At 46.8% G+C, this 24,899-nt stretch overlaps 1 protein-coding gene across 4 annotated transcripts in view; it reads right to left on the reverse strand.

Annotated features, from left to right (window-relative positions):
• LOC140388225 (histamine N-methyltransferase-like) overlaps window positions 1-24,899 on the reverse strand; it is a 95,867-nt gene that overhangs the window by 33,677 nt on the left and 37,291 nt on the right. For 3 of the 4 annotated variants that reach the window (XM_072472065.1, XM_072472046.1, XM_072472037.1), the window contains exon 5: window positions 21,676-21,769. In XM_072472065.1, the coding sequence (XP_072328166.1) occupies window positions 21,676-21,769 (94 nt within the window). Of the gene's footprint in view, window positions 1-5,217; window positions 5,573-21,675; window positions 21,770-24,899 lie in introns of those variants that run through there. The other variant, XM_072472056.1, reaches the window with a different exon arrangement.

A 24,899-nucleotide genomic window follows, 5' to 3' on the forward strand; every position in this document is an offset into this window, starting at 1 on the left:
AAAGATGAGATTGCGGAGTTGCAAGGACATTTGCCTTCCTAACTGTCGACTGAACCTGCAAGATAACCTTAAGAGAATCATGAAAAAGAACTCACAAGCCCCTCTGTGCTTCTGATTTCCTGAGCATTTTCCCCATTTAGTGCCTCCATTCCTCCTTCCAAAGAGCGTAACCTTACACGTTTCCACATTGTATGCCATCTGCCACTTCTTTGCCCACTCTCCTAGCCTGCCCAAGTCCTTCTACAGCCCCCCTGCTTCCTCAATAGCGCCTGTCCCTCTACAGATCTTTGTATCATCTGCAAACTTAGCAACAATGCCTTAATTCCTTCTTGCAGATCATTAATGTATATTGTGAAAAGTTGTGCTCCCAACACAGACCCCTGAGGCACACCACTAGTCACTGACTGCCACCCTAAAAAGACCCCTTTATCCTCACTCTCTGCCTTCTGCCAGTCAGCCAATCCTCTATCCATGCCAGGATCTTACCCTGAACACCATGGGTTCTTAACTTATTCAACAGTGCCCTCTGCGGCACCCTGTCAAAGGCTTTCTTGAAACCGAAATAAATCACATCCGCTGTTTCCCCCTTGCCTAACTTCCTTGTTACCCCCTCAAAGAACTCTAACAGCTTTGTCATACATAACCTCCCCTTGACAAAGCCGTGCTGACTCATTCTTATTTCATCATGCACTTCCCAGAACTCCGCAATCTCATCTTTAATAATGGACTCTAAAATCAATGGCCGAAGTCAGGCAAACCTGCCTATAACTTCCCATCTTCTGCCTCCCTCCTTTCTTAAACAGCGGTGTTACATTAGCCACTTTCCAGTCCTCTGGGACCCTTCCTGCCTCGAGTGATTCCAGAAAGATCACCATTAATGCCTCCATAATCTCCTCTGCTATCTCTTTTAGAACCCTGGGGTTTAGTCCATCTGGTCCAAGTGACTTATCCACCTTCAGATCTTTCAGTTTCCCCAGAACCTTCTCCTTAGTGATGGCCACTGCATTCACCTCTGTCCCCTGACCCTCCTGGAGCTCTGGCATCCCACTGGTGTCTTCCACCGTGAAGACTGATGCAAAGTAACTATTCAGTTTATCTGCCATTTCCTGGTTTCCTATTATTACTTCTCCAGCCACATTTTCCAGTGGTCAAATGTCTATTTTTGACTCTCTCACCATTTATATATTGCAAATAACTCTTCCTATTTTCTTTTATATTACTAGCGAGCTTGCACTCATATTTCATCTTCTCCCCCGTTATTGCATTTTTAGTTGTCCTCTGCTCACTTTTAAAGGCTTTCCAATCCTCTGGATTCCCACTGATCTTCACCACTTTGTATGCTTTTTCTTTTGCTTTTATGCTGTCCTTGACTTCCCTCGTCAGCCATGGGTGCCTTGTTTCCCTCTGCATGTTTCCTCCTCCTTGGGATGAATTTCTGTTTTGCCTCCAGAATAACCCCCATAAAACCTGCCATTGCTGTTCCACTGTCTTCCCTGCTAAGCTCCTTTTCCAATCAACTCTGGCCAGCTCCTCCCTCGTGTCTTTGTAGTTACCCTTATTTAATTATAATACCGTTACATCTGATTCCAGCTTCTCCCTCTCAAACTGCAAATTGCTTTTCTTGGGATCAACTACCAACCTGATTTTCCCAGTCCACTTGCATATTGAAGTATTCCATGATGATTGTAATATTGCCTTTTTTGCATGCCTTTTCTATCTCCTGATTTATTTTATGCTCCACATCCTGACTACTGCTTGGGGACCTATACATAACTCCCATCAGGGTCTTTTTACCTTTGCGATTCCTCAAATCTACCTACAGAGATTCTATGCCTTCTGGTCCTATATCGCTCCTTGCTATCAATTTCACTTAATTCCTTACTAACAACGCAATCCCACCCCCTTTGCCCATCTGCCTGTCGTTTCGATAGGACACATATCCTTGTATATTCAGATCCCAGTCCTCATCCCCTTGCAACCGCGTCTCTGTGATGCCCACAACATCGCACCGGCCAATTTCAATGTGCGCTACAAGCTCTTTTACCTTGTTCCGTATACTGCATGAATTTAGGTACAACACCCTCAGTCCTGCATTGACCACCTCCCTTCTCACACTTGTCACCTTTTTTGCTCTGCCTGAGGGTGATGTTGTTCTTTTATTTTGTTCTCTATTTCCACCTTCTAAGCTAACGTTCTGGTCCCCACCCCCATGCCATACTAGTTTAAATCCTCCCTAGTGACTCTGGCAAACCTCCCAGCCAGGATATTGGTGCCCCTCCAGTTTAGTTGCAACCTGTCCTTCTTGTACAGGTCCCACTTGCCCCGGAAGATATCACAATGGTCCAGAAATCAGAAACTTTCCCTCCTACATCACCAGTTCAGCCACGTGATTAGCTGCACTATCCTCCTATTTCTAGCCTCACTGGCACGTGGTACAGGGAGTAATCCTGAGATTACAATCCTGGGGTCCTGGTTTTTAGCTTACTGCCTACCTCCCTGAACACCTACTGCAGGACCTCATCACTCTTCCTGCCTATGCTGTTAGTACTCTGATCTCTGACTATTCACCCTCCTCCTTCAGGATGTCCTGTGTTTGTTCAGAATCATCCTTGACCCTGGTACCAGGGAGGCAACATACCATCCTCGAGTCTCTTTCACTTCCACAGAAGCACCTATCTGTGCCCCTTACTATAGTCTCCTATAACTATCACCCGCCACACGGTTTGTTCCTGCAAAGACCCACATCCAACCATTCATGGCATTCCAAGCTATAGTGTGCAGACTCCGCACAGACAGTGACCCAGCTGGGGGTCGATTCTAGGACCCTGGCACTGTGAAGCCACTGTGCTAACCACAATGCTACGATGGGATGGTGAATTGGATCCAATTCTGGATGAGGAGGTATGGAGCGAGGTTCTTCACAAGGTCAACTCCACGTCCTCCTGTGCTCGACTGAGTTTGATCCAATTCAAGGTGGTGAGCAGGGCTCACCTGACCAAGATGAGGGTAAAGGACCTTTTTCTTGGGGTGGGCGACAGGTGTGGAGCCGGCTAACCATGCTTGTATGTTCTGGCCGTGTCCCAAGTTATTAAGCTTTTGGATCTCTTTCTTCAACACCAGATCAGAGATTCTTAGCGTTGAGCTGGAGCCTTGTCCGCTGGTGGCCCTTTTTGGGCTATCGGGCCCGCCGGTGCTGCAGACAGGGTGAAGGTGGATGTTCCTGCCTTTGCCTCATTAATAGACCAGAGGCGGGTTGTGCTTCGGGGGGAGGTCTCCTACTCAGCCCAGTGCCTCATCCTGGTTGGATGACCTAATAGGGTTCCTTCATTTGGAGAAGGTCAGGTATACCATTAGAGGGGAGCGGTAAAAGGGTTCTACCTCAGATGGCAGAAATTCTTTTCAGTTTTTAAAGAGTTAGTCACCGCCAGTTGTTAAGGGGGTTTTAGTTTAATATTGGGGATTTAAGATTGGATGTGTTCTTGATTGTTGATTGTGCCCTTTTTACATTGTAACTTGAAACATCTATTTTATATTGTATTATTATGTTATTTTGTTATAATGAAAGGTTTTTACTAAAAATTTTTTTTTTTTGATGTGTGCAGGGGGCAAGCTACCCTTGGTCACATGGTAATGGGAACTGAACAGTAGGACCTTGGCCAATTGAACTCTCCACTCAGCTGATTAAAGATCAGAGTTAAGTTCTCAGCAGTATCCTTATGGATCTGGAGCATCAGCCATTATAATCCATTGCAAATAGTCTGTTCATCTCATTTGAACTCTTTGATTAATATTCATCATGAATTCATCTTCGTTGAATAAACGATCCTTGTTTTGCAAGTAGTCTGTGTGTTCCAAACTCACGTTACATACGCCATCTCTTGCCCATTGTTATTATAGACATCCTGGAATTGCCCCCAAACTGCACTTATTATCCCAAGTGTGATTGAAGTTAGATTTTTGGTCAAGTTCCACATGCTCTCTGTGAACTATTTTTGCTTGGTTACATTAGTGAGGTAGTGGGAAGTGGGTCAACACAGGAAATCTTGGGGCTCGTAACTTCCTCAGAGTGGGAATCTCCGGTGGATTTTCACTCTCAACAGACTAAACCCCTGTCTCACACAACCTTTCTCACTCAGGCTGAGTGCGACAGGAGCAGCGACGCGTGCCCCCAACTGCACTGGTGTGTGTATTGATATGCATAAGCAATTGTACATGTAAACATGTTTGACCTCCGACCACTCGGTGGCAGGCAAGTTATACCATGTGACACTGCAACCTAGGGGAAGTCTGTAGAAGAAGTCATCGTTGTTAGTTGTGTTTTGTGACTGTTTCAGTTTTTAAAAAATATATAAATTTAGAGTACCCAATTCATTTTTTCCAATTAAGGGATAATTTAGCGTGGCCAATCCACCTAACCTGCGCATCTTTGGGTTGTAGGGGGGGAAACCATGTAGACACGGGGAGAATGTGCAAACTGCACACGGACAGTGACCCAGGGCCGGGATCGAATCTGGGACCTCGGCACCGTGAGGCAGCAGTGCTAACCACTGCGCCACCATGCTGCCCTGTTGTTTCAGTTAATATTTGTTTCCAACCCATGTTTTTGTTATACAATAATAAATTTGACTAGTCTAGAACTAGATGTTCTTTAGTGCATTGACTCAAGCATTGCCCATGCACTAGAACATAACAGTGTGGAGTAACTGGGATACAGGGAAGAAAGACACTAGCTGCCAAAAAGGAGATGTTTAAAGGGACAATTTAGAGGGAGAAAGTAAGTTTCAAAGGTAAGTAAGTCGGAACAAAGGCGCAGGAAGTGGTGGTTGGGTGTCCGGGTCAGACGGGGAACGGGGGAGTTGGATCGGAAAGGGGGGGCTGGCTGGGTAAGATTGTGAGGGGGGGGGAGTCAGGTCAGGTCAAACTGGAATGGGGGTTGGAACGGAGTTGGGACCGGCCAGGGAAGAGGGGGTCAGTCCGATAGGTATGGGTGAGTGGTATAGACCTGGGAGGAGGAGCGGGGTGAGGTGGGGCCAGAGGGGGTGGTCAGTTCAGGAGGGCTTGGGGGGCAGAGGGGTGGGGGGGAGGGGGGGCGCGATGGTCAGACTGGGAGTGTAGGGGCTCAGATTAGGTCGGTGTGTGTCCCCTGGGGGGACGGGGGTCATGTGTGCGGGAGGTATCCCATGCACGGTAGGGTCTGGGTTTTCTAAATCATTACTCTGGAGTTAGAAGTGATTTTATTTCCTCTCACTCTTTCAGAGTAACTATGAGGGTAAAACTGGCAGAATCGTCCGAAGAATGCAATTGAAATCATTCTGTCGTTTGCCGCCCAGCCCACCGTATTTGTCCATAGGAAGTTCACACTTCTGGGTAAATGATGGGTAAACCTTACATGGGAACCAACTAGGGGACCTCTGAATGCGACACTGGGGATCAGGAAGTTTTCCACCCATGTGTTGCTGAAGTCACAAGGATCCCTCAATCGTCTATGGAAGGTCCAGTTGAAAGAAAGGATATCTTCCGCAATCAGGAGATCAGTAAACTGGAGAATGTGTGCGGCAAGACGTGACAGAACCTGTAAAAGAAACTTTCATGTACCCTTTGATGTTACTCATTAATGCTTATTTACTCATGTAGTGTTACTTTCAGCACTATCTACAACGACAGGAGAGTTAGGCTCTTGATACAATTCCTCCTTCCTTGCTTCCCCTTTATTCTTTTCCCATATTGTATGAGGTGAAACAATGTTGGTTGATCATCCTTCAAGTCAAACATTATTTTTGAATTTGGTGGTGCTTTTACAGCTGGAAGCCCTTCCCATCACTAATCCACACTCAGATGCATATATTGTTTTTAATACATAATAAATATATATTAATGGTCAATTATTGGGGCCAATCTCTTGGGATCATAATTGCTGATTTACAATGTTCAGTATTGACAGGATAATAATCTGGGGTCCCGGGTTCGAATCCCACCACGACAGGCGATGGAATTTAAACTCAGTAAGTATCTGGAATTAAAAAGTCTAATGCTCACCAAGAAACCATTGTCGATTGTTGTAAAATCCCATCTGGTGCAGTAATGTCCTTTAGGGAAGGAAATCTGCCGTCTTTACCTGGTGTGGCCTACATGTGGCCTTCAAGAAGACCACCATCATACCGGTACCAAAGAAGAACCGGCAAACGTGCCTCAATGACTACCGACCAGTGGCCCTGACTTCAGTCATAATGAAGTGCTTCGAGAGGTTGATCATGAAGTGCATCATCTCCGTACTCCCAGAACGCCTTGATCCACTGCAATTCGCATACCGCTGCAACCGGTCCACATCAGACACCATTTCCCTGGCCCTACACTCATCCCTAGAGCATCTTGAAAACAAGAACTCCTACATTAGACCCCTATTTATTGACTACAGCTCTGCCTTCAACACCATAATCCCAGCCAAGCTCATATCAAAGCTCCAAAACCTAGGACTTGGCTCCCCACTCTGCAACTGGATCCTCGATTTTCTGACCAACAGACCACAATCAGTAAGAATGAACAACAACACCTCCTCCACAATAGTCCTCAACACCGGCGCCCCGCAAGGCTGCGTACTTAGCCCCCTACTCTACTCCCTGTACACACACGACTGCGTGGCAAAACTTGGTTCCAACTCCATCTACAAGTTTGCTGACGATACGACAATAGTGTGCCGGATCTCGAATGACGACGAGTCCGAATACAGGAGGGAGATAGATAACCTAGTGGAGTGGTGTAGTGACAACAATCTCTCCCTCAATGCCAGCAAAACTAAAGAGTTGGTAATTGACTTTAGGAAGCAAAGTACTGTACACAGCCCTGTCAGCATTAATGGGGCCGTGGTGGAGATGGTTAGCAGTTTCAAATTCCTAGGGGTGCACATCTCCAAAAATCTGCCCTGGTACACCCACGTCGACGCTACCACCAAGAAAGCACAACAGTGCCTATACTTCCTCAGGAAACTAAGGAAATTCGGCATGTCCACATTAACCCTTACCAACTTTTACAGATGCATCATAGAAAGCATCCTATCGGGCTGCATCACAGCCTGGTATGGCAACTGCTCGGCCCAGGACCGCAAGAAACTTCAGAGAGTCGTGAACACCGCCCAGTCCATCACACGAACCTGCCTCCCATCCATGGACTCCATCTACACCTCCCGCTGCCTGGGGAAAGCGGGCAGCATAATCAAAGATCCCTCCCACCCGGCTTACTCACTCTTCCAACTTCTTCCATCGGGCAGGCGATACAGAAGTCTGAGAACACACACGAACAGACTCAAAAACAGCTTCTTCCCCACTGTCACCAGACTCCTAAATGACCCTCTTCTGGACTGACCTCATTAACACTACACCCTGTATGCTTCATCCGATGCCAGTGCTTATGTAGTTACATTGTATATGTTGTGTTGCCCTATTATGTATTTTCTTTTATTCCCTTTTCTTCTCATGTACTTAATTATCTGTTGAACTGCTCGCAGAAAAATACTTTTCACTGTACCTCGGTACACGTGACAATAAATAAATCCAATCCAATCCAACATGTGACTCCAGACCCATAGCAATGCGGTTAACTTTTAAATGCCCTTTGAAATGGCCCAGCAAGCCACTCAGTATTCAACTGCTACAAAAAGACAAACAAGGAATGAAACCGGACAGACCACCCGCCATCGAACCGGAAACGACAATGGCAGACCCAGCCCTGCCGACCTTGCAAAGTCCTCCTTACTAACATCTGGGTGCTTGTGCCAAAGTTGGGAGAGCTGTCTCACAGATGAGTCAAGCAATAGCCTGACATAGTCATACTCACAGAACCATACCTGACAGACACCGCTATTATCATTCCTGGGTATGTCCTGTCTCACCGGCAGGGCAGACCCAGCACAGTGGCGGCACAGTAGTATACAGTCGGAAGGGAATTGCACTGGGAGTATTCAGCATCAAGTATGAACTCCATGAAGTCTCATGGCTTCGGGTTAAACATGGGCAAGGAAACCTCCTGCTGATTACCACGTACTGGCTACCATCAGGGCAGCATGGTAGCACAGTGGTTAGCACAGTTGCTTCATAGCTCCAAGGTCCCAGGTTCAATTTACGGCTTGGGTCACTGTTTGTGCGGAGTCTGCACGTTCTCCCTGTGTCCACGTGGGTTTCCCCCAGGTGCTCCCGTTTCCTCCCATAGTCCAAAGATGTGCAGGTTAGGTAGATTGGCTAAGCTAAATTGCCCTTAGTGTCCAAAAAGTGTTAGGAGGGGTTACGGGGATAGGGTGAAGGTGTGGGCTTGGGTAGACTGCTCTTTCCAAGGGCCAGTGCTGACTTGATGGGCTGAATGGCCATCTTCTGCACTTTAAATTCTATGATTCTATGATCAGCTGATGAATCAGTACTCCTCCATGTTGAACACCACTTGGACGAAGCACTGAGGGTGGCAAGGGCACAGAATTCTGTGTGGGCGACTTCAATGTCCATCACCAAGAGTGGCTTGAAAGCACCACCACAGACCTAGCTGGGTCCTAAAAGACATAGCTGCTAGACTGAGACTGCAGCAGGTGGTGAGGGAACCAACAGGAGGGAAAAACATCCATGTCCTCATCCTCACCAATCTGCCTGCTGCAGATGCATTTGTCCATGACACTGTCATTAGAAGTGACCACTGCACAGTCCTTGTGGAGACAAAGTCTCGACTTCACATTGAAGAAACCCTCCATCATTTGTGTATCACTACCACCGTGCTCAATGGGATAGACTTCAAACAGATCTAGCAACTCAAGACTGGGCATCCATGAGGTGCTGTGGGCCATCAGCAGTAGCAGAATGGTATTCAACCACAACCTTTATGGCCCAGCATCTCCCCCACTCTACCATTACCACCAAACCAGAGGATCAACCCTGGTCAATGAAGAGTGCAGGAGGTCATGCCAGGAGCAACATCAATCATACCGAAAAATTAGGTGTCACCCTGGTGAAACTACAACACAGGAGTCGATTTCGGCGTGAGAACAGCTGGTGAGTCAGTTTCAGCGGGAGCATTGCGGAAGGAGGTTGCTGGGAGGTAAGTCTGTCCTTTAAAAGCACTTGTCTTTGCAGGGGCAGGCCAGTCGATTTCGGCGGGGGTGGAGCTGGCTGGTTAGTCAACTTCAGCAGGAGCTGAGAATTTTTCTTTTTTTTAAATTAGTTTTTTAGGCGGGAACAGGAAGTCGACCCGCGGACGTCTGGGAAGACCCTCACCAATAGATTCTGGTGGAGAGGAAACCCGAGACACTACACGTGTAGTGTCTCCCACCCGCCCTCCTCCTCTCACCTAATAATAAAACCCATTGGTCTGAGGTAAGTACCATCTTTTATTATATTATTATTATTTTTTATAAAAATGTAATTTAGTTGTTAATCAGATCTTGGTAGAAAGTTAGAGGAATGGCAGGGAAGGGAGTGCAATGTTCCTCCTGCAGGATGGTTGAGGTGAGGGATGCAGTTAGTGTCCCTGCTGATTTTACCTGCAGGAAGTGCTGCCATCTCCAGCTCAGAGTTGTTATCTCTGGGTTGTTGCCCGTGCCACGTGATAGTGAGATGAGGAATAGGGAGAGAGAGCATTTAAACACGTGGCTACAGGGATGGTGCAGGCGGGAGGGATTCAGATTTCTGGATAACTGGGGCTCTTTCTGGGGAAGGTGGGACCTCTACAGACAGGATGGTCTACATCTGAACCTGAGGGGCACAAATATCCTGGGGGGGAGATTTGTTAGTGCTCTTTGGGTGGGTTTAAACTAATGCAGCAGGGGCATGGGAACCTGGATTGTAGTTTTAGGGTAAGGGAGAATGAGAGTATAGAGGTCAGGAGCACAGATTTGACGTCGCAGGAGGGGGCCAGTGTTCAGGTAGGTGGTTTGAAGTGTGTCTACTTCAATGCCAGGAGTATACGAAACAAGGTAGGGGAACTGGCAGCATGGGTTGGTACCTGGGACTTCGATGTTGTGGCCATTTCGGAGACATGGATAGAGCAGGGACAGGAATGGATGTTGCAGGTTCCGGGGTTTAGGTGTTTTAGTAAGCTCAGAGAAGGAGGCAAAAGAGGGGGAGGTGTGGCGCTGCTAGTCAAGAGCAGTATTACGGTGGCGGAGAGGATGTTAGATGGGGACTCTTCTTCCGAGGTAGTATGGGCTGAAGTTAGAAACAGGAAAGGAGAGGTCACCCTGTTGGGAGTTTTTTATCTGCCTCCTAATAGTTCTAGGGATGTAGAGGAAAGGATGGCGAAGATGATTCTGGATATGAGCGAAAGTAACAGGGTAGTTATTATGGGAGACTTTAACTTTCCAAATATTGACTGGAAAAGATATAGTTCGAGTACAATAGATGGGTCATTTTTTGTACAGTGTGTGCAGGAGGGTTTCCTGAAACAATATGTTGACAGGCCAACAAGAGGCGAGGCCACGTTGGATTTGGTTTTGGGTAATGAACCAGGCCAGGTGTTGGATTTGGAGGTAGGAGAGCACTTTGGGGACAGTGACCACAATTCGGTGACGTTTACGTTAATGATGGAAAGGGATAAGTATACACTGCAGGGCAAGAGTTATAGCTGGGGGAAGGGCAATTATGATGCCATTAGACGTGACTTGGGGGGGATAAGGTGGAGAAGTAGGCTGCAAGTGTTGGGGACACTGGATAAGTGGGGCTTGTTCAAGGATCAACTACTGCGTGTTCTTGATAAGTATGTACCGGTCAGACAGGGAGGAAGGCGTCAAGCGAGGGAACCGTGGTTTACCAAGGAAGTGGAATCTCTTGTTAAGAGGAAGAAGGAGGCCTATGTAAAGATGAAGTGTGAAGTTTCGGTTGGGGCGATGGATAGATACAAGGTAGCGAGGAAGGATCTAAAGAGAGAGCTAAGACGAGCAAGGAGGGGACATGAGAAGTATTTGGCAGGAAGGATCAAGGAAAACCCAAAAGCTTTCTATAGGTATGTCAGGAATAAGCGAATGACTAGGGAAAGAGTAGGACCAGTCAAGGACAGGGATGGGAAATTGTGTGTGGAGTCTGAAGAGATAGGCAAGATACTAAATGAATATTTTTCGTCAGTATTCACTCAGGAAAAAGATAATGTTGTGGAGGAGAATGCTGAGCCCCAGGCTAATAGAATAGATGGCATTGAGGTACGTAGGGAAGAGGTGTTGGCAATTCTGGACAGGCTGAAAATAGATAAGTCCCCGGGACCTGATGGGATTTATCCTAGGATTCTCTGGGAGGCCAGGGGAGAGATTGCTTGCTGGACCTTTGGCTTTGATTTTTATGTCATCATTGGCTACAGGAATAGTGCCAGAGGACTGGAGGACAGCAAATGTGGTCCCTTTGTTCAAAAAGGGGAGCAGAGACAACCCCGGCAACTATAGACTGGTGAGCCTCACATCTGTAATGGGTAAAGTCTTGGAGGGGATTATAAGAGACAAGATTTATAATCATCTAGATAGGAATAATATGATCAGGGATAGTCAGCATGGCTTTGTGAAGGGTAGGTCATGCCTCACAAACCTTATTGAGTTCTTTGAGAAGGTGACTGAACAGGTAGACGAGGGTAGAGCAGTTGATGTGGTGTATATGGATTTCAGCAAAGCGTTTGATAAGGTTCCCCACGGTAGGCTATTGCAAAAAATACGGAGGCTGGGGATTGAGGGTGATTTAGAGATGTGGATCAGAAATTGGCTAGCTGAAAGAAGACAGAGGGTGGTGGTTGATGGGAAATGCTCAGAATGGAGTACAGTCACAAGTGGAGTACCACAAGGATCTGTTCTGGGGCCGTTGCTGTTTGTCATTTTTATCAATGACCTAGAGGAAGGCGCAGAAGGGTGGGTGAGTAAATTTGCAGACGATACTAAAGTCGGTGGTGTTGTCGATAGTGTGGAAGGGTGTAGCAGGTTACAGAGGGATATAGATAAGCTGCAGAGCTGGGCTGAGAGGTGGCAAATGGAGTTTAATGTAGAGAAGTGTGAGGTGATTCACTTTGGAAGGAATAACAGGAATGCGGAATATTTGGCTAATGGTAAAGTTCTTGAAAGTGTGGATGAGCAGAGGGATCTAGGTGTCCATGTACATAGATCCCTGAAAGTTGCCACCCAGGTTGATAGGGTTGTGAAGAAGACCTATGGAGTGTTGGCCTTTATTGGTAGAGGGATTGAGTTCCGGAGTCGGGAGGTCATGTTGCAGCTGTACAGAACTCTGGTACGGCCGCATTTGGAGTATTGCGTACAGTTCTGGTCACCGCATTATAGGAAGGACGTGGAGGCTTTGGAGCGGGTGCAGAGGAGATTTACCAGGATGTTGCCTGGTATGGAGGGAAAATCTTATGAGGAAAGGCTGATGGACTTGAGGTTGTTTTCGTTGGAGAGAAGAAGGTTAAGAGGAGACTTAATAGAGGCATACAAAATGATCAGGGGGTTGGATAGGGTGGACAGTGAGAGCCTTCTCCCGCGGATGGATATGGCTGGCACGAGGGGACATAACTTTAAACTGAGGGGTAATAGATAGAGGACAGAGGTCAGAGGTAGGTTCTTTACGCAAAGAGTGGTGAGGCCGTGGAATGCCCTACCTGCTACAGTAGTGAACTCGCCAACATTGAGGGCATTTAAAAGTTTATTGGATAAACATATGGATGATAATGGCATAGTGTAGGTTAGATGGCTTTTGTTTCGGTGCAACATCGTGGGCCGAAGGGCCTGTACTGCGCTGTATTGTTCTATGTTCTATGTTCTATGTTCTACTCATGTGCCACTCAGCATAAGCAACAAGTAATAGACAGAGCTAAACGAATCTACAACAAATGCATCAGATCTAAGCTCTGTAGTCCTGCTGCATCCAGTCGTGAATGGTGGTGGACAATTAAACACAAATATCCCCATCCTCAATGATGGCAGAGCCCAGCACATTTGTGAAAAAGACAAGGCCGAGGCATTCACAACAATCTTCAGCCAGAAGTGCCGAGTGGATGATCCATCTCGGTCTCCTCCAGAGGTCCCCAGCATCACAGATGTCAGTCTTCAACCAATACGATTCACTCCACATTATATCGGCAAGGGCTTGGAGGGCCGAAGGGCCTGTTCCTGTGCTGTACATTTCTTTGTTCTTTTTGTCCTTTATATATCAAGAAATGGCTGAAGGCACTGGATACTGCAACAACTATGGGTACTGACAATATCCCGGCAATAGTACTGAAGACTTGTGCTCCAGAACTTGCTGCACCCCTAGCCAAGCTGTTCCAGTACAGCTCCAACACTGGCATCTACCCGGCAATGTGGAAAATTGCCCAGGTGTGTCCTGTACACAAGGAACAGTACAAATCCAACCCAGCCAATTACCGTCCAATCAGTCTACTCTCCATCATCAGCAAAGTGATGGAAGGAGTCATCAACAGTGCTCTCAAGCGGCACGTTCTGAGAAATAACCTGCTCATGGGCACTCAGTTTGGGTTCCGCCAGGGTCACTCAGCTCCTGACCTCATTATAGCCTTGGTTCAAACATGAACACAAGAGTTGAATTCCAGAGGTAAGATGAGAGTGACTGCCCTTGAATCAAGGCAGCATTTGACCGAGTATAGCATCAAGGATCCCTAGCTAAATGGGAGTTAATGGGAATCAGGGGGAAAACTCTCCACTGGTTGGTGTCATACCTGGCACAAAGGAAGATGGTTGTGGTGGTTGACGATCAATCTTCTTAACACCAGTACATCACTGCAGGAGTCCCTCAGGGTAGTGTCCTAGGCCCAACCATCTTCAGCTGCTTCATCAATAACTTGCCTTCCATCATAAGGTCAGAAGTGGGGATGTTTGCGGATGACTGCACAATCTTCAGCACCATTTGTGTCTCCTCAGATAATAAAGCAGTCCATGTCCAAGTGCAGCAAGACCTGGATAATATCTAGGCTTGGGTTAACAAATGGCGAGTTACATTCGCGCCACACAAGTGGCAGGCAATGACCATCTCCTACAAAAGTGGATCTAACCACCGCCCCTTTACATTCAATGGCATTACCATTGCTGAATCCCCCACAATCAACATCTTGGGGGGTTATCATTGATTAGAAACTTAAATGGACTAGCCACATTAATACTGTGGCTACTAGGGCAAGTCAAAGGCTAAGAATCCTACGGCGAGTAACTCACCTCCTGACCCCCCCCAAAGCCTGTCCTCCATCTACAAGGCACAAGTCAGGAGTGAAATGGAATACTCTCCACTTGCCTGGATGAGTGCAGCTCCAACAACACTCAAGAAGCTCGACACCATTCAGAACAAAGCACCTAGCTTGATTGCTCCCCCTTCCACACATATTCAAACACTCCACCACCGACAATCAGTGGCAGCCATGTGTACCATCTACAAGATGCACTGCAGTAACTCACCAAGGTTCCTCAGACAACACCTTCCAAACCCATGACCACTACCATCTAGTAGGACAAGAGCAGCAGATATCTGGGAACCCTACCATCGGGACGTTCCCCTCCCAGTCACTCACCACCCTGATTTGGAAATATATTGCCTCTCCTTCACTCTCACTGGGGCAACAGCGTGGAACTCCCTCCCTAACAGTCCAGAGGGTCTTCCTGTACCTCAAGGACTGCAGCGGTTCAAGAAGGCAACTCACCACCACCTATTGAAGGGCAACTAGAAATGGGCAATAAATGCTGGCCTAACCAGTGACATCTGAAGTGTTGGGTACTCTGCTACACAGATGAACCAACACGGTTGCGAATGGTACAACACAGTTCTATTTCAAACATCTATTTACACTGGTAAACTGTTTACTGAGGTTCGATCATGACCCTTGATTCTGTGGACCTATTCCTAATTCTATCTTGTAGTGGCACTCAGCACATGGTGGATGTCTGAGTGGCTTGTAATGAGCTCTGTACCCTGAGCCGTCTTCTGCTCGAGTGCTCAGGAAGTGTCGTGTTTCCTGTTTTGTACTGTGTATGCTCTTGCTTGTGATTGGCTGTCGTGTTGTGTGTGATGATTGGTCCGTTGATCTGTCCATCAGTATGTATGTATGTATGTATGTGCTATGTTGTTTACCTGAATATCATGACATCCCCCCTTTTTTACAAGAACATGTGCCTACGTGGTCATAAGAGATGTGTACTGAGTGTAGCTAAATGTGTGTGTGTGCAATATTTACAGCATGCACATGGGGCTAAACTATATACAAGGGGCGATGTCGGGTGCGACATAACAACGAGCTGGTACCATAAACAAAGAACGGGGAAATGTTGAACGACAAAACTAATTCCTGTAACGATAAGAACAGAAACATATTAACACAGTGGTAGTATGAGTTCAATGTACAAGCAGTCTCATAAGTCCAGTCTAGTAGGTGGGCGACGAATTTGGGTTGACCGTTAGGGTGGCACACCATTCATCACCTGGATTGATCATGTTAACTTGCACCGGCTGATGGGTCCTGGCTGGAGACATTCGGTTCCCATCAATGACCACAAAACGGAAGGTGTCCTGGTCGCCTGTGTCACTGGTCTGGATATCGTCTGGGCACAACTCGTAATAAGGAGGCTGAATGGTCCGCACGTCCCTGCGAGGTTGTCGGAGTTGGGGAACATTGACAGGTTGAGCTGCTCGACAGCAAGCAGCGTAGTGACCCACCTTGCCACAGCGGAGGCATTATCGGGTTCCTACGGGACACTGCCGCTTTAAATGTGCGGCTCCACAGTTGCCGCATGTCGTGACGTCATGGCGTTCGTTGCGCCACTGCGCATGCGCAGTTCAGTCTTGCGTCGAGCGCGCCTGCGAATCACGTCCCTCAGTGTTGCCGTAGTTTTTGGAGCGCACAAGCATGGGAGGCCTCGAATACCGCACAAAAAGCTGCCCTCCCCCGGGCCGCGGGCCGGGAGGAACTCGATCGCCTGGACCAGTTCGGCCTCGTAGGGCGCCTGCCTCGCCGATCCAGCCGCGTAGGACCCCTGCCGCGCCGTTTCGGCCACCTGAAATTGGGTATAGCGGCTAGTCGCGTTTTCGTGCAGGACACAGGCTTCGATTGTGGAGGCTAAGGCGAGGCTTTTTATTTTTAAGAGCTGCTGGCGTAGGGTGCCCGAGGTGACCCCAAAAACGATCTGGTCCCAAATCATGGAATCGGAGGTGGTATCGTAACCGCAGGACTGCGCGAGGATGCGGAGATGCGTAAAGAATGACTGAAAGTGCCCATCCTTACCTTGCAGGCGTTAATGGAAGAGATACCTCTCGAATCTCTCGTTGACCTCGACGTTGAAGTGTTGGTCGAGCTTGAGAAGGACCGTCTTGTATTTGGTCTTGTCCTCGCCTTCCGCAAACATCAGGGAGTTGTAGACATGGATGGCGTGTTGACCTGCCGTGGTGAGGAGGATGGCGATCTTTCTGGTGTCCGAGGCTCTTTCCTTTTCGTTGGCTTCCAGAAAGAGCTGGAAGCGCTGTTTGAACAGCTTCCAATTAACGCCGAGATTTGCAGCGACTTGCAGCGGCTGCGGTGTGTTGACGGTGTCCATGGTGCAGGATGGCAGATTCCGGAGGATTTGTGGGTAGGTACCAAAGTCACTCCTGGTACTATGAAGTGTTGGGTACTCTGCTACACAGATGAACCAACACGGTTGCGAATGGTACAACGCAGTTTTATTTCAAACATCTATTTACACTGGTAAACTGTTTACCGAGGTTCGATCATGACCCTTGATTCTGTGGACCTATTCCTAATTCTATCTTGTAGTGGCACTCAGCACATGGTGGATATCTGAGTAGCTTGTAATGAGCTCTGTGCCCTGAGCCGTCTCCTGCTCGAATCCCCAGGAAGTATTGTGTTCCCTGTTTTGTATTGTGTGTGCTCTTGCCTGTGATTGGCTGTCGTGTTGCATGTGTTGATTGGTCCGTTGATCTGTCCATCAGTATGTATGTATGTATGTATGTATGTGCTATGATGTTTACCTGAATATCATGACACCCCCCTTTTTTACAAGAACCTGTGTCTACGTGGTCATAAATAGAGATGCGCACTGAGTGTAGCTAAATGTGTGTGTGTGTGCAATATTTACAGCATGTACATGGGGCTAAATCCCGGATAATCCCGGGAACTACAGGCCGGTGAGCCTTACTTCAGTGGTAGGGAAATTACTGGAGAGAATTCTTCGAGACAGGATCTACTCCCATTTGGAAGCAAATGGACATATTAGTGAGAGGCAGCACGGCTTTGTGAAGGGGAGGTCGTGTCTCACTAACTTGATAGAGTTTTTCGAGGAGGTCACTAAGATGATTGATGCAGGTAGGGCAGTAGATGTTGTCTATATGGACTTCAGTAAGGCCTTTGACAAGGTCCCTCATGGTAGACTAGTACAAAAGGTGAAGTCACACGGGATCAGGGGTGAGCTGGCAAGGTGGATACAGAACTGGCTAGGCCATAGAAGGCAGAGAGTAGCAATGGAGGGATGCTTTTCTAATTGGAGGGCTGAGACCAGTGGTGTTCCACAGGGATCAGTGCTGGGACCTTTGCTCTTTGTAGTATATATAAATGATTTGGAGGAAAATGTAACTGGTCTGATTAGTGAGTTTGCAGACGACACAAAGGTTGGTGGAATTGCGGATAGCGATGAGGACTGTCGGAGGATACAGCAGGATTTAGATTGTCTGGAGACTTGGGCGGAGAGATGGCAGATGGAGTTTCATCCGGACAAATGTGAGGTAATGCATTTTGGAAGGTCTAATGCAGGTAGGGAATATACAGTGAATGGTAGAACCCTCAAGAGTATTGAAAGTCAAAGAGATCTAGGAGTACAGGTCCACAGGTCATTGAAAGGGGCAACACAGGTGGAGAAGGTAGTCAAGAAGGCATACGGCATGCTTGCCTTCATTGGCCGGGGCATTGAGTATAAGAATTGGCAAGTCATGTGCAGCTGTATAGAACCTTAGTTAGGCCACACTTGGAGTATAGTGTTCAATTCTGGTCGCCACACTACCAGAAGGATATGGAGGCTTTAGAGAGGGTGCAGAAGAGATTTACCAGAATGTTGCCTGGTATGGAGGGCATTAGCTATGAGGAGCGATTGAATAAACTCGGTTTGTTCTCACTGGAACGAAGGAGGTTGAGGGGAGACCTGATAGAGGTATATAAAATTATGAGGGGCATAGACAGAGTGGATAGTCAGAGGCTTTTCCCCAGGGTAGAGGGGTCAATTACTAGGGGGCATAGGTTTAAGGTGAGAGGGGCAAGGTATAGAGTAGATGTACGAGGCAAGTTTTTTACGCAGAGGGTAGTGGGTGCCTGGAACTCGCTACCGGAGGAGGTAGTGGAAGCAGGGACGATAGGGACATTTAAGGGGCATCTTGACAAATATATGAATAGGATGGGAATAGAAGGATACGGACCCAGGAAGTGTAGAAGATTGTAGTTTAGTCGGGCAGCATGGTCGGCACGGGCTTGGAGGGCCGTAGGGCCTGTTCCTGTTCCTCGGGGCAGCACGGTAGCACAAGTGATTAGCACTGTGGCTTCACAGCGCCAGGGTCCCAGGTTCGATTCCCCGCTGGGTCACTGTCTGTGCGGAGTTTGCACGTTCTCCCCGTGTCCGCGTGGGTTTCCTCCGGGTGCTCCGGTTTCCTCCCACAGTCCAAAGACGTGCAGGTTAGGTGGATTGGCCATGCTAAATTACCCGTAGTGTCCATAAGGGTTGGGAGGGGTTATTGGGTTGCAGGGATAAGGTGGAAGTGAGGGATTAATGTGGGTCGGTGCAGACTCGATGGGCCGAGTGGCCTCCTTCTGCACTGTATGTTCTATGTCTATGTTCTGTACATTTCTTTGTTCTTTGTTCTTAAACTATATACAAGGGGCGATGTCGGTGCGACATAACAACGAGGTTGTACCATAAACAAAGAACGGGGAAATGTTGAATGACAAAACAAATTCCTGCAACGATAAGAACAGAAACATATTAACACAGTGGTATTATGAGTTCAATGTACAAGCAGTCTCATAAGTCCAATCTAGTAGGTGGGCGACGAATTCGGGTTGACCGTTAGGGTGGCACACCATTCATCACCCGGATTGATCGTGTTCACTTGCACCTGCTGGTGGGTCCTGGCTGGAGACATTCGGCTCCCATCAATGACCGCAACACGGAAGGCGTCCCGGTCATCTGTGTCACTGGTCTGGACATCATCTGGGCACGACTCGTAATAAGGAGGCTGAATGGTCCGCACGTCCCTGCGAGGTTGTCGGAGTTGGGGAACATTTACCGGTTGAGCTGCTCGACAGCAAGCAGCGTAGTGAGCCACCTTGCCACAGCAGAGGCATTGTTGGGTTCTTGCGGGACACTGCCGCTTTAAATGTGCGGCTCCACAGTTGCCGCATGTCGTGACGTCATGGCGTTCGTTGCGCCACTGCGCATGCGCAGTTCGGTCTTGCGTCGAGCGTGCCTGCGCATCACGTCCCTCAGTGTTGTCATAGTTTTTGGCGCGCACAAGCGCGGGAGGCCTCGAAAAGCGCGCAAAATGGCCGCCCTCGTCCGGGCCGCTTGCCGGGAGGAACTCGATCGCCTGGACCAGTTCGGCCTTGTAGGGCGCCTGCCTCGCCGATCCGGCCGCGTAGGATCCCTGCCGCGCCGATTCGGCCACCTGAAATTGGGTATAGCGGCTAATCACGTTTTCGTGATGGACACAGGCTTCGATTGCAGAGGCTAAGGTGAGGCCTTTTATTTTTAAGAGCTGCTGGCGTAGGGTGCCCGAGGTGACCCCAAAAACGATCTGGTCCCGAATCATGGAATCGGAGGTGGTGTCACAACTGCAGGACTGCGCGAGGATACGGAGATGAGTACGGAGTGACTGAAAGGGCTCATCCTTACCCTGCAGGCGCTGCTGGAAGAGACACCTCTCGAAGCTCTCATTGACCTCGATGCTGAAGTGTTGGTCGAGCTTGAGAAGGACCGTCTTGTATTTGGTCTTGTACTCGCCTTCCGCGAACACCAGGGAGTTGTAGACATGGATGGCGTGTTGATCTGCCGTGGTGAGGAGGATGGCGATCTTTCTGGTGTCCGAGGCTCTTTCCTTTTCGTTGGCTTCCAGAAAGAGCTGGAAGCGCTGTTTGAACAGCTTCCAATTAACGCCGAGATTTCCAGCGACTTGCAGCGGCTGCGGTGTGTTGACGGTGTCCATGGCGCAGGATGGCAGATTCCGGAGGATTTGTGGGTAGGTACCAAAGTCACTCCTGGTACTATGAAGTGTTGGGTATTCTGCTACACAGACGAACCAACATGGTTGCGAATGGTACAACACAGTTCTATTTCAAACATCTATTTACACTGGTAAACTGTTTACTGAGGTTCGATCATGACCCTTGATTCTGTGGACCTATTCCTAATTCTATCTTGTAGTGGCACTCAGCACATGGTGGATGTCTGAGTGGCTTGTAATGAGCTCTGTGCCCTGAGCCGTCTTCTGCTAGAGTCCCCAGGAAGTGTTGTGTTCCCTGTTTTGTACTGTGTATGCTCTTGCCTGTGATCGGCTGTCGTGTTGTGTGTGTTGATTGGTCCGTTGATCTGTCCATCAGTATGTATGTATGTATGTGCTATGATGTTTACCTGAATATCATGACAACACCCACATCCCGTAAATGAATAATCAAAAAAACAGCTAGCTTCCATTTTGAGATATCTAGGCAATTTATTTGATCCAATATAATTATTTACTTTGTTCCAAAAGCTGCTTCAAGAGTTGCAATCTTCTTACACAAGTAACAACAAGATGTATAGAACGAAACATCAGGAGGAAGATGTTAAGGATAATACATTTTTTGTTATCATTTTCCATGCAGAATTTCAGCTTCTAAGAACATCCTGCATGCTAGAATGTCAGAAACACTGGACAATCACATAGGATTTGTATATAGATTGGATTAATCAAATTCGCAAATGTAGCCTCACGGGAGATTTCAGAGAGTGTATTAGAGATTGTTTCTTGGAACAATAAACAGGGAGAAGGCTGTTTTGGATTTAGTATGTGTAATGAGGTGAGATTAATTAATGATCTTGTCGTAGAGGATCCTTTAGGGAAGAGAGATCATTGCCTGCTTGAATTTCAAATTCAGTTTCAAGTCCATAAACTTGAATCCCACACCAGTGTTCTGGGGTTAAACCAAGGTACATAGGCCTGAGGACAGATTTGTCCCGAGTAGACTGGGAAGAAAAGTAGGACAGTTGAACAGTGGAATATGTTTCAGGAGGTATTCAATTCCTCCCAACTAAAATATATTCTGGAGAGAAAAAAAGATTGTAAGAGGGAAAAATGCATCTATGGCTGTGCAAGGAGGTTGAAGATAACAGAAAGGCAAAATCTAAGACCTACCATATTGCAAAGGTAAGAGGCAGGCTGGAGGATTGGGAAACCTCTAAAGACCAACAGAGGGTTACTTCACTCAAAAGGTCGTGAGTCTGTAGAATTTTCTACCCCAGAGGGCAATGGACGCCGGAATACTAAACACATTTACGCAGAAGATTGATATATTTTTCATTAGTAGCGGGGTGAGGGGTTATGGAGAATGGGCAGGAAGGTGGAAATGAGGCCGAGAAAAGATCAGTCATAATTGTATTGAATGGCGAAGCAGGCTCTAGGGCCTGGATTTCCAACTCCTACTCCTAGTTCTTATGTTCTTATGTACCTGGATTATAGATTATTAACATCTTGCCATTCGTTTCCAGAAGGCTATGGAAGTACTTGATGGTGTCATGAATACTTTCCACGTAATACAACATCTAGACAAGAAAAAAACATTATGAGAAATACACACATATTCTCAAATCATCAACATCCTTATCTCAAAATAAATTATGATGTACCTCTTAGAGTATCTCAAGTTAATGGCCTTTGTAGACCCGAGTGTTCATATGATGATGTGGCTACTAAATGGGTCATGTGACAGGAGCGTGGGGGTTCTCCCTGGAGTGCGGGCAGAGCACAAACGTGGAGTAGCTGTGGTAAATAAAGTATTGTTTGTTACAAGTCCTTCGACACCAGCACTTGTAAATGGTGTCAGGAGTTGGCAGTATGGGCACAAGGACTTTGCACATAAAACTGCTCATGGCCTATGAAAACACTGTGGGCAGTTGAGCAAAGTTTGAAAATGAGTGGCGTATTTATTGCGATGTCGGGTTGTCTGACAAATCAAAAAAGGTAAAAGGTTAAACCTTACTCACCCTAGGGGGCCCCGAGGCAGTTGAAAAGTTCCAATTGTTTGTTTTCAATTGGAGGAGGAGTAAGAGGACCCCAAAATAATCCTAAAACAGTTTGAAAACATTTGCCTTCCAGTGAAGGATATAGTGCTTGAAAGGCATGCATTTTACTCAACAAACCAAAGAGCAGATGAATCAATACAACCCTATAAGACAAACTTAAAAATCTTAGAAAAGAAATGTGTATTTAACCTTACCGATGAGTTAGCCCGGGATCCAATAGAATGTGGAGTACATAGCACTCTTGTCTGCAAGCAACTGCTGCGAGAGAAAGGTTTAACCATACAGGTAGCCATTTGCATCTGCATGCTGAACGAACAGTCTGAAAATGGCAGTAAAGATATTAGGTGGGAACCAAAGGTTTTCACAGTACTGGAAAGGCCCTGCGTCAACTGCGGTGGCTTCATCACCCTCAGAACAGAACAGCATGTTTGGCATGTTGCAAATGATGCAAGAAATGTGGCAAATGGAATCATTCTGCAAAATTCAAACAGGGCAAAAGAGAAGAATATTGGGAGCAAGACAAAAATGTGAAAAAGACAAACATAAAGACTCGGTGCCTTAATGCACAGGGCATTTGCAATAAAGTGGATGAACTAATAGCGCAGATAGATATAAATGGGTACGATATAATTGGGATTACGGAGACATGGCTGCAAGGTGACCAGGGACTGGAACTGAATGTCCCAGAATATTTAGTATTTCGGAAATACAGACATAAAAGAAAAGGTGGTGGTGTGGGACTGCTGGTTAAAAAGGAAATTAACACCATACTGAGAAAGGATATTAGGTCTGATAATGTGGAATCTGTATGGGTGGATTTGAGAAATACCAAGGGGCAAAAAACATCAGTGGGTGTCATATAAAGATCCCAAACTGCAGTGGTGATGTTGGGAATGGCATTAAACACAACATTAGAGATGCATGTAATAAGGGAATATCGGTGATCATGGGTGATTTTAATCTTCACAAAGATTGGACAAATTCTTGGAGTGTACACGGGATGGTTTTCTTGATCAAAATGTGGAGGAAACAGATAGAGAGCAGGCCATCTTAGGCTGGGTACTGTGTAATGAGAAGGGAATCATTGCCAATCTAGCTGTGCAAGACCCCTTGAGGATCAGCACCATAATATGATAGAATTTTATCAAGGTGGAGAGTGAAGTAGTTGATTCGAAGACTAGGGTGCTGAATCTTAATGAAGGAAACTATGAAGATATGAGGCGTAAGTTGGCCTTGATAGATTGGGGAGAGTTACTTAAAGGGATGACAGTGGATAGGCAATGGCAAACATTCAAGGAACACATGGGGAAACTGCAGCAACTGTTCATTCCTGTCTGGCACAAAAGCAAAATTGGTAAGAGGGCCAATCCATGGCTTACAAAAGAAATTAGAATTAGTATCTGATCCAAGGAAAAAGCATACAGATTGGCCAAGAAAAATAATAGGTCTGAGGATTGAGAGCAGTTTAAAATTCAGCAAAGAAGGACCGAGGGATTGATTAAGAAGGGGAAAATACAATATGAAAGTAAGCTTGCAGGGAACATAAAGACTGACACTACGGGTTTCTATAGATATGTGAAGAGAAAGAGATCGGTAAAGACAAATGTAGGCCCCCTACAGACAGAAACAGGTGAATGCATAATAAGGGACAAAAAAATGGCTGAGTAATTGAATACATACTTTGGTTCTGTCTTCACAAAGGAGGACACAAATCAGATACCGGAAATGTTGGAGAATGAAAGGTTTAGTGATTGGGAAGAACTGAGGGAGATCAGTATTAGTAGAGAAATGATGCTGGGAAAATTGATGGGATTGAAGGTGGCCCCAAGGCCTGATAATCTGTATCCAGAGTGCTTAAGGAGGCGGCTTTGTAAATAATGGATGCATTGGTGGTCATCTTCCGGGATTCTATTGACTCTGGAACTGTCCCTGCAGATTGGAGGGTAGCTAATCTCGCTCCAATATTCAAAAAGGGAGATAGAGAGAAAACAGGGAATTATAGACCAGTAAGCCTAACATTGGTAATGGGGAAAATTCTTGAAACTATTATCAAGGACTTTATAGCGGAACATTTAGAAAGCAGTGGCAGGATCAGTCAGAGTCAGCATGGATTTATGAAGGGGTAAATCATGCTTGACAAACCAGTTGGACTTCTTTGAAGAGGTGACCAATACAGTTGACAAGGGGAGCCAGTCGATGTGGTATATTTGGACTTTCAGAAGGCGTTTAACAAAGTCCCGCATAAGAGATTATTGTGCAAGGTTAAAGCTCATGGAATTGGGGGAAGTGTATTGAGACAAATAGAAAATTGATTGGCAGAGAGGAAACAAAGAGTAGCGATTAATGGGTCCTTTTCAAATTGGTGTGCAGTAACTAGTGAGGATCGGTGCTGGGACCTCAGCTATTCACAATACATATTAATGATTTGGATGAGAGAACAAAATGGTAACATCTCAAAGTTTCCCAAGCTGGGTGGGAAGGTGAACTGTGACGAGGATGCAGAGGTCAGATAGCAGGATCTGGACAGGTTGGGTGAGTGGGCAAATCAATAGCAGATGCAGTGTAATTTGGATAAGAGTGAGGTTATTCACTTTGGAAGCAAAAACAGGATGGCAGATTACTGCCTGAATGGTTGTAAATTGGGCGAGGG

The sequence above is a fragment of the Scyliorhinus torazame genome, chromosome 2 (assembly GCF_047496885.1).
Source record: "Scyliorhinus torazame isolate Kashiwa2021f chromosome 2, sScyTor2.1, whole genome shotgun sequence".
NCBI lineage: Eukaryota > Metazoa > Chordata > Chondrichthyes > Carcharhiniformes > Scyliorhinidae > Scyliorhinus > Scyliorhinus torazame.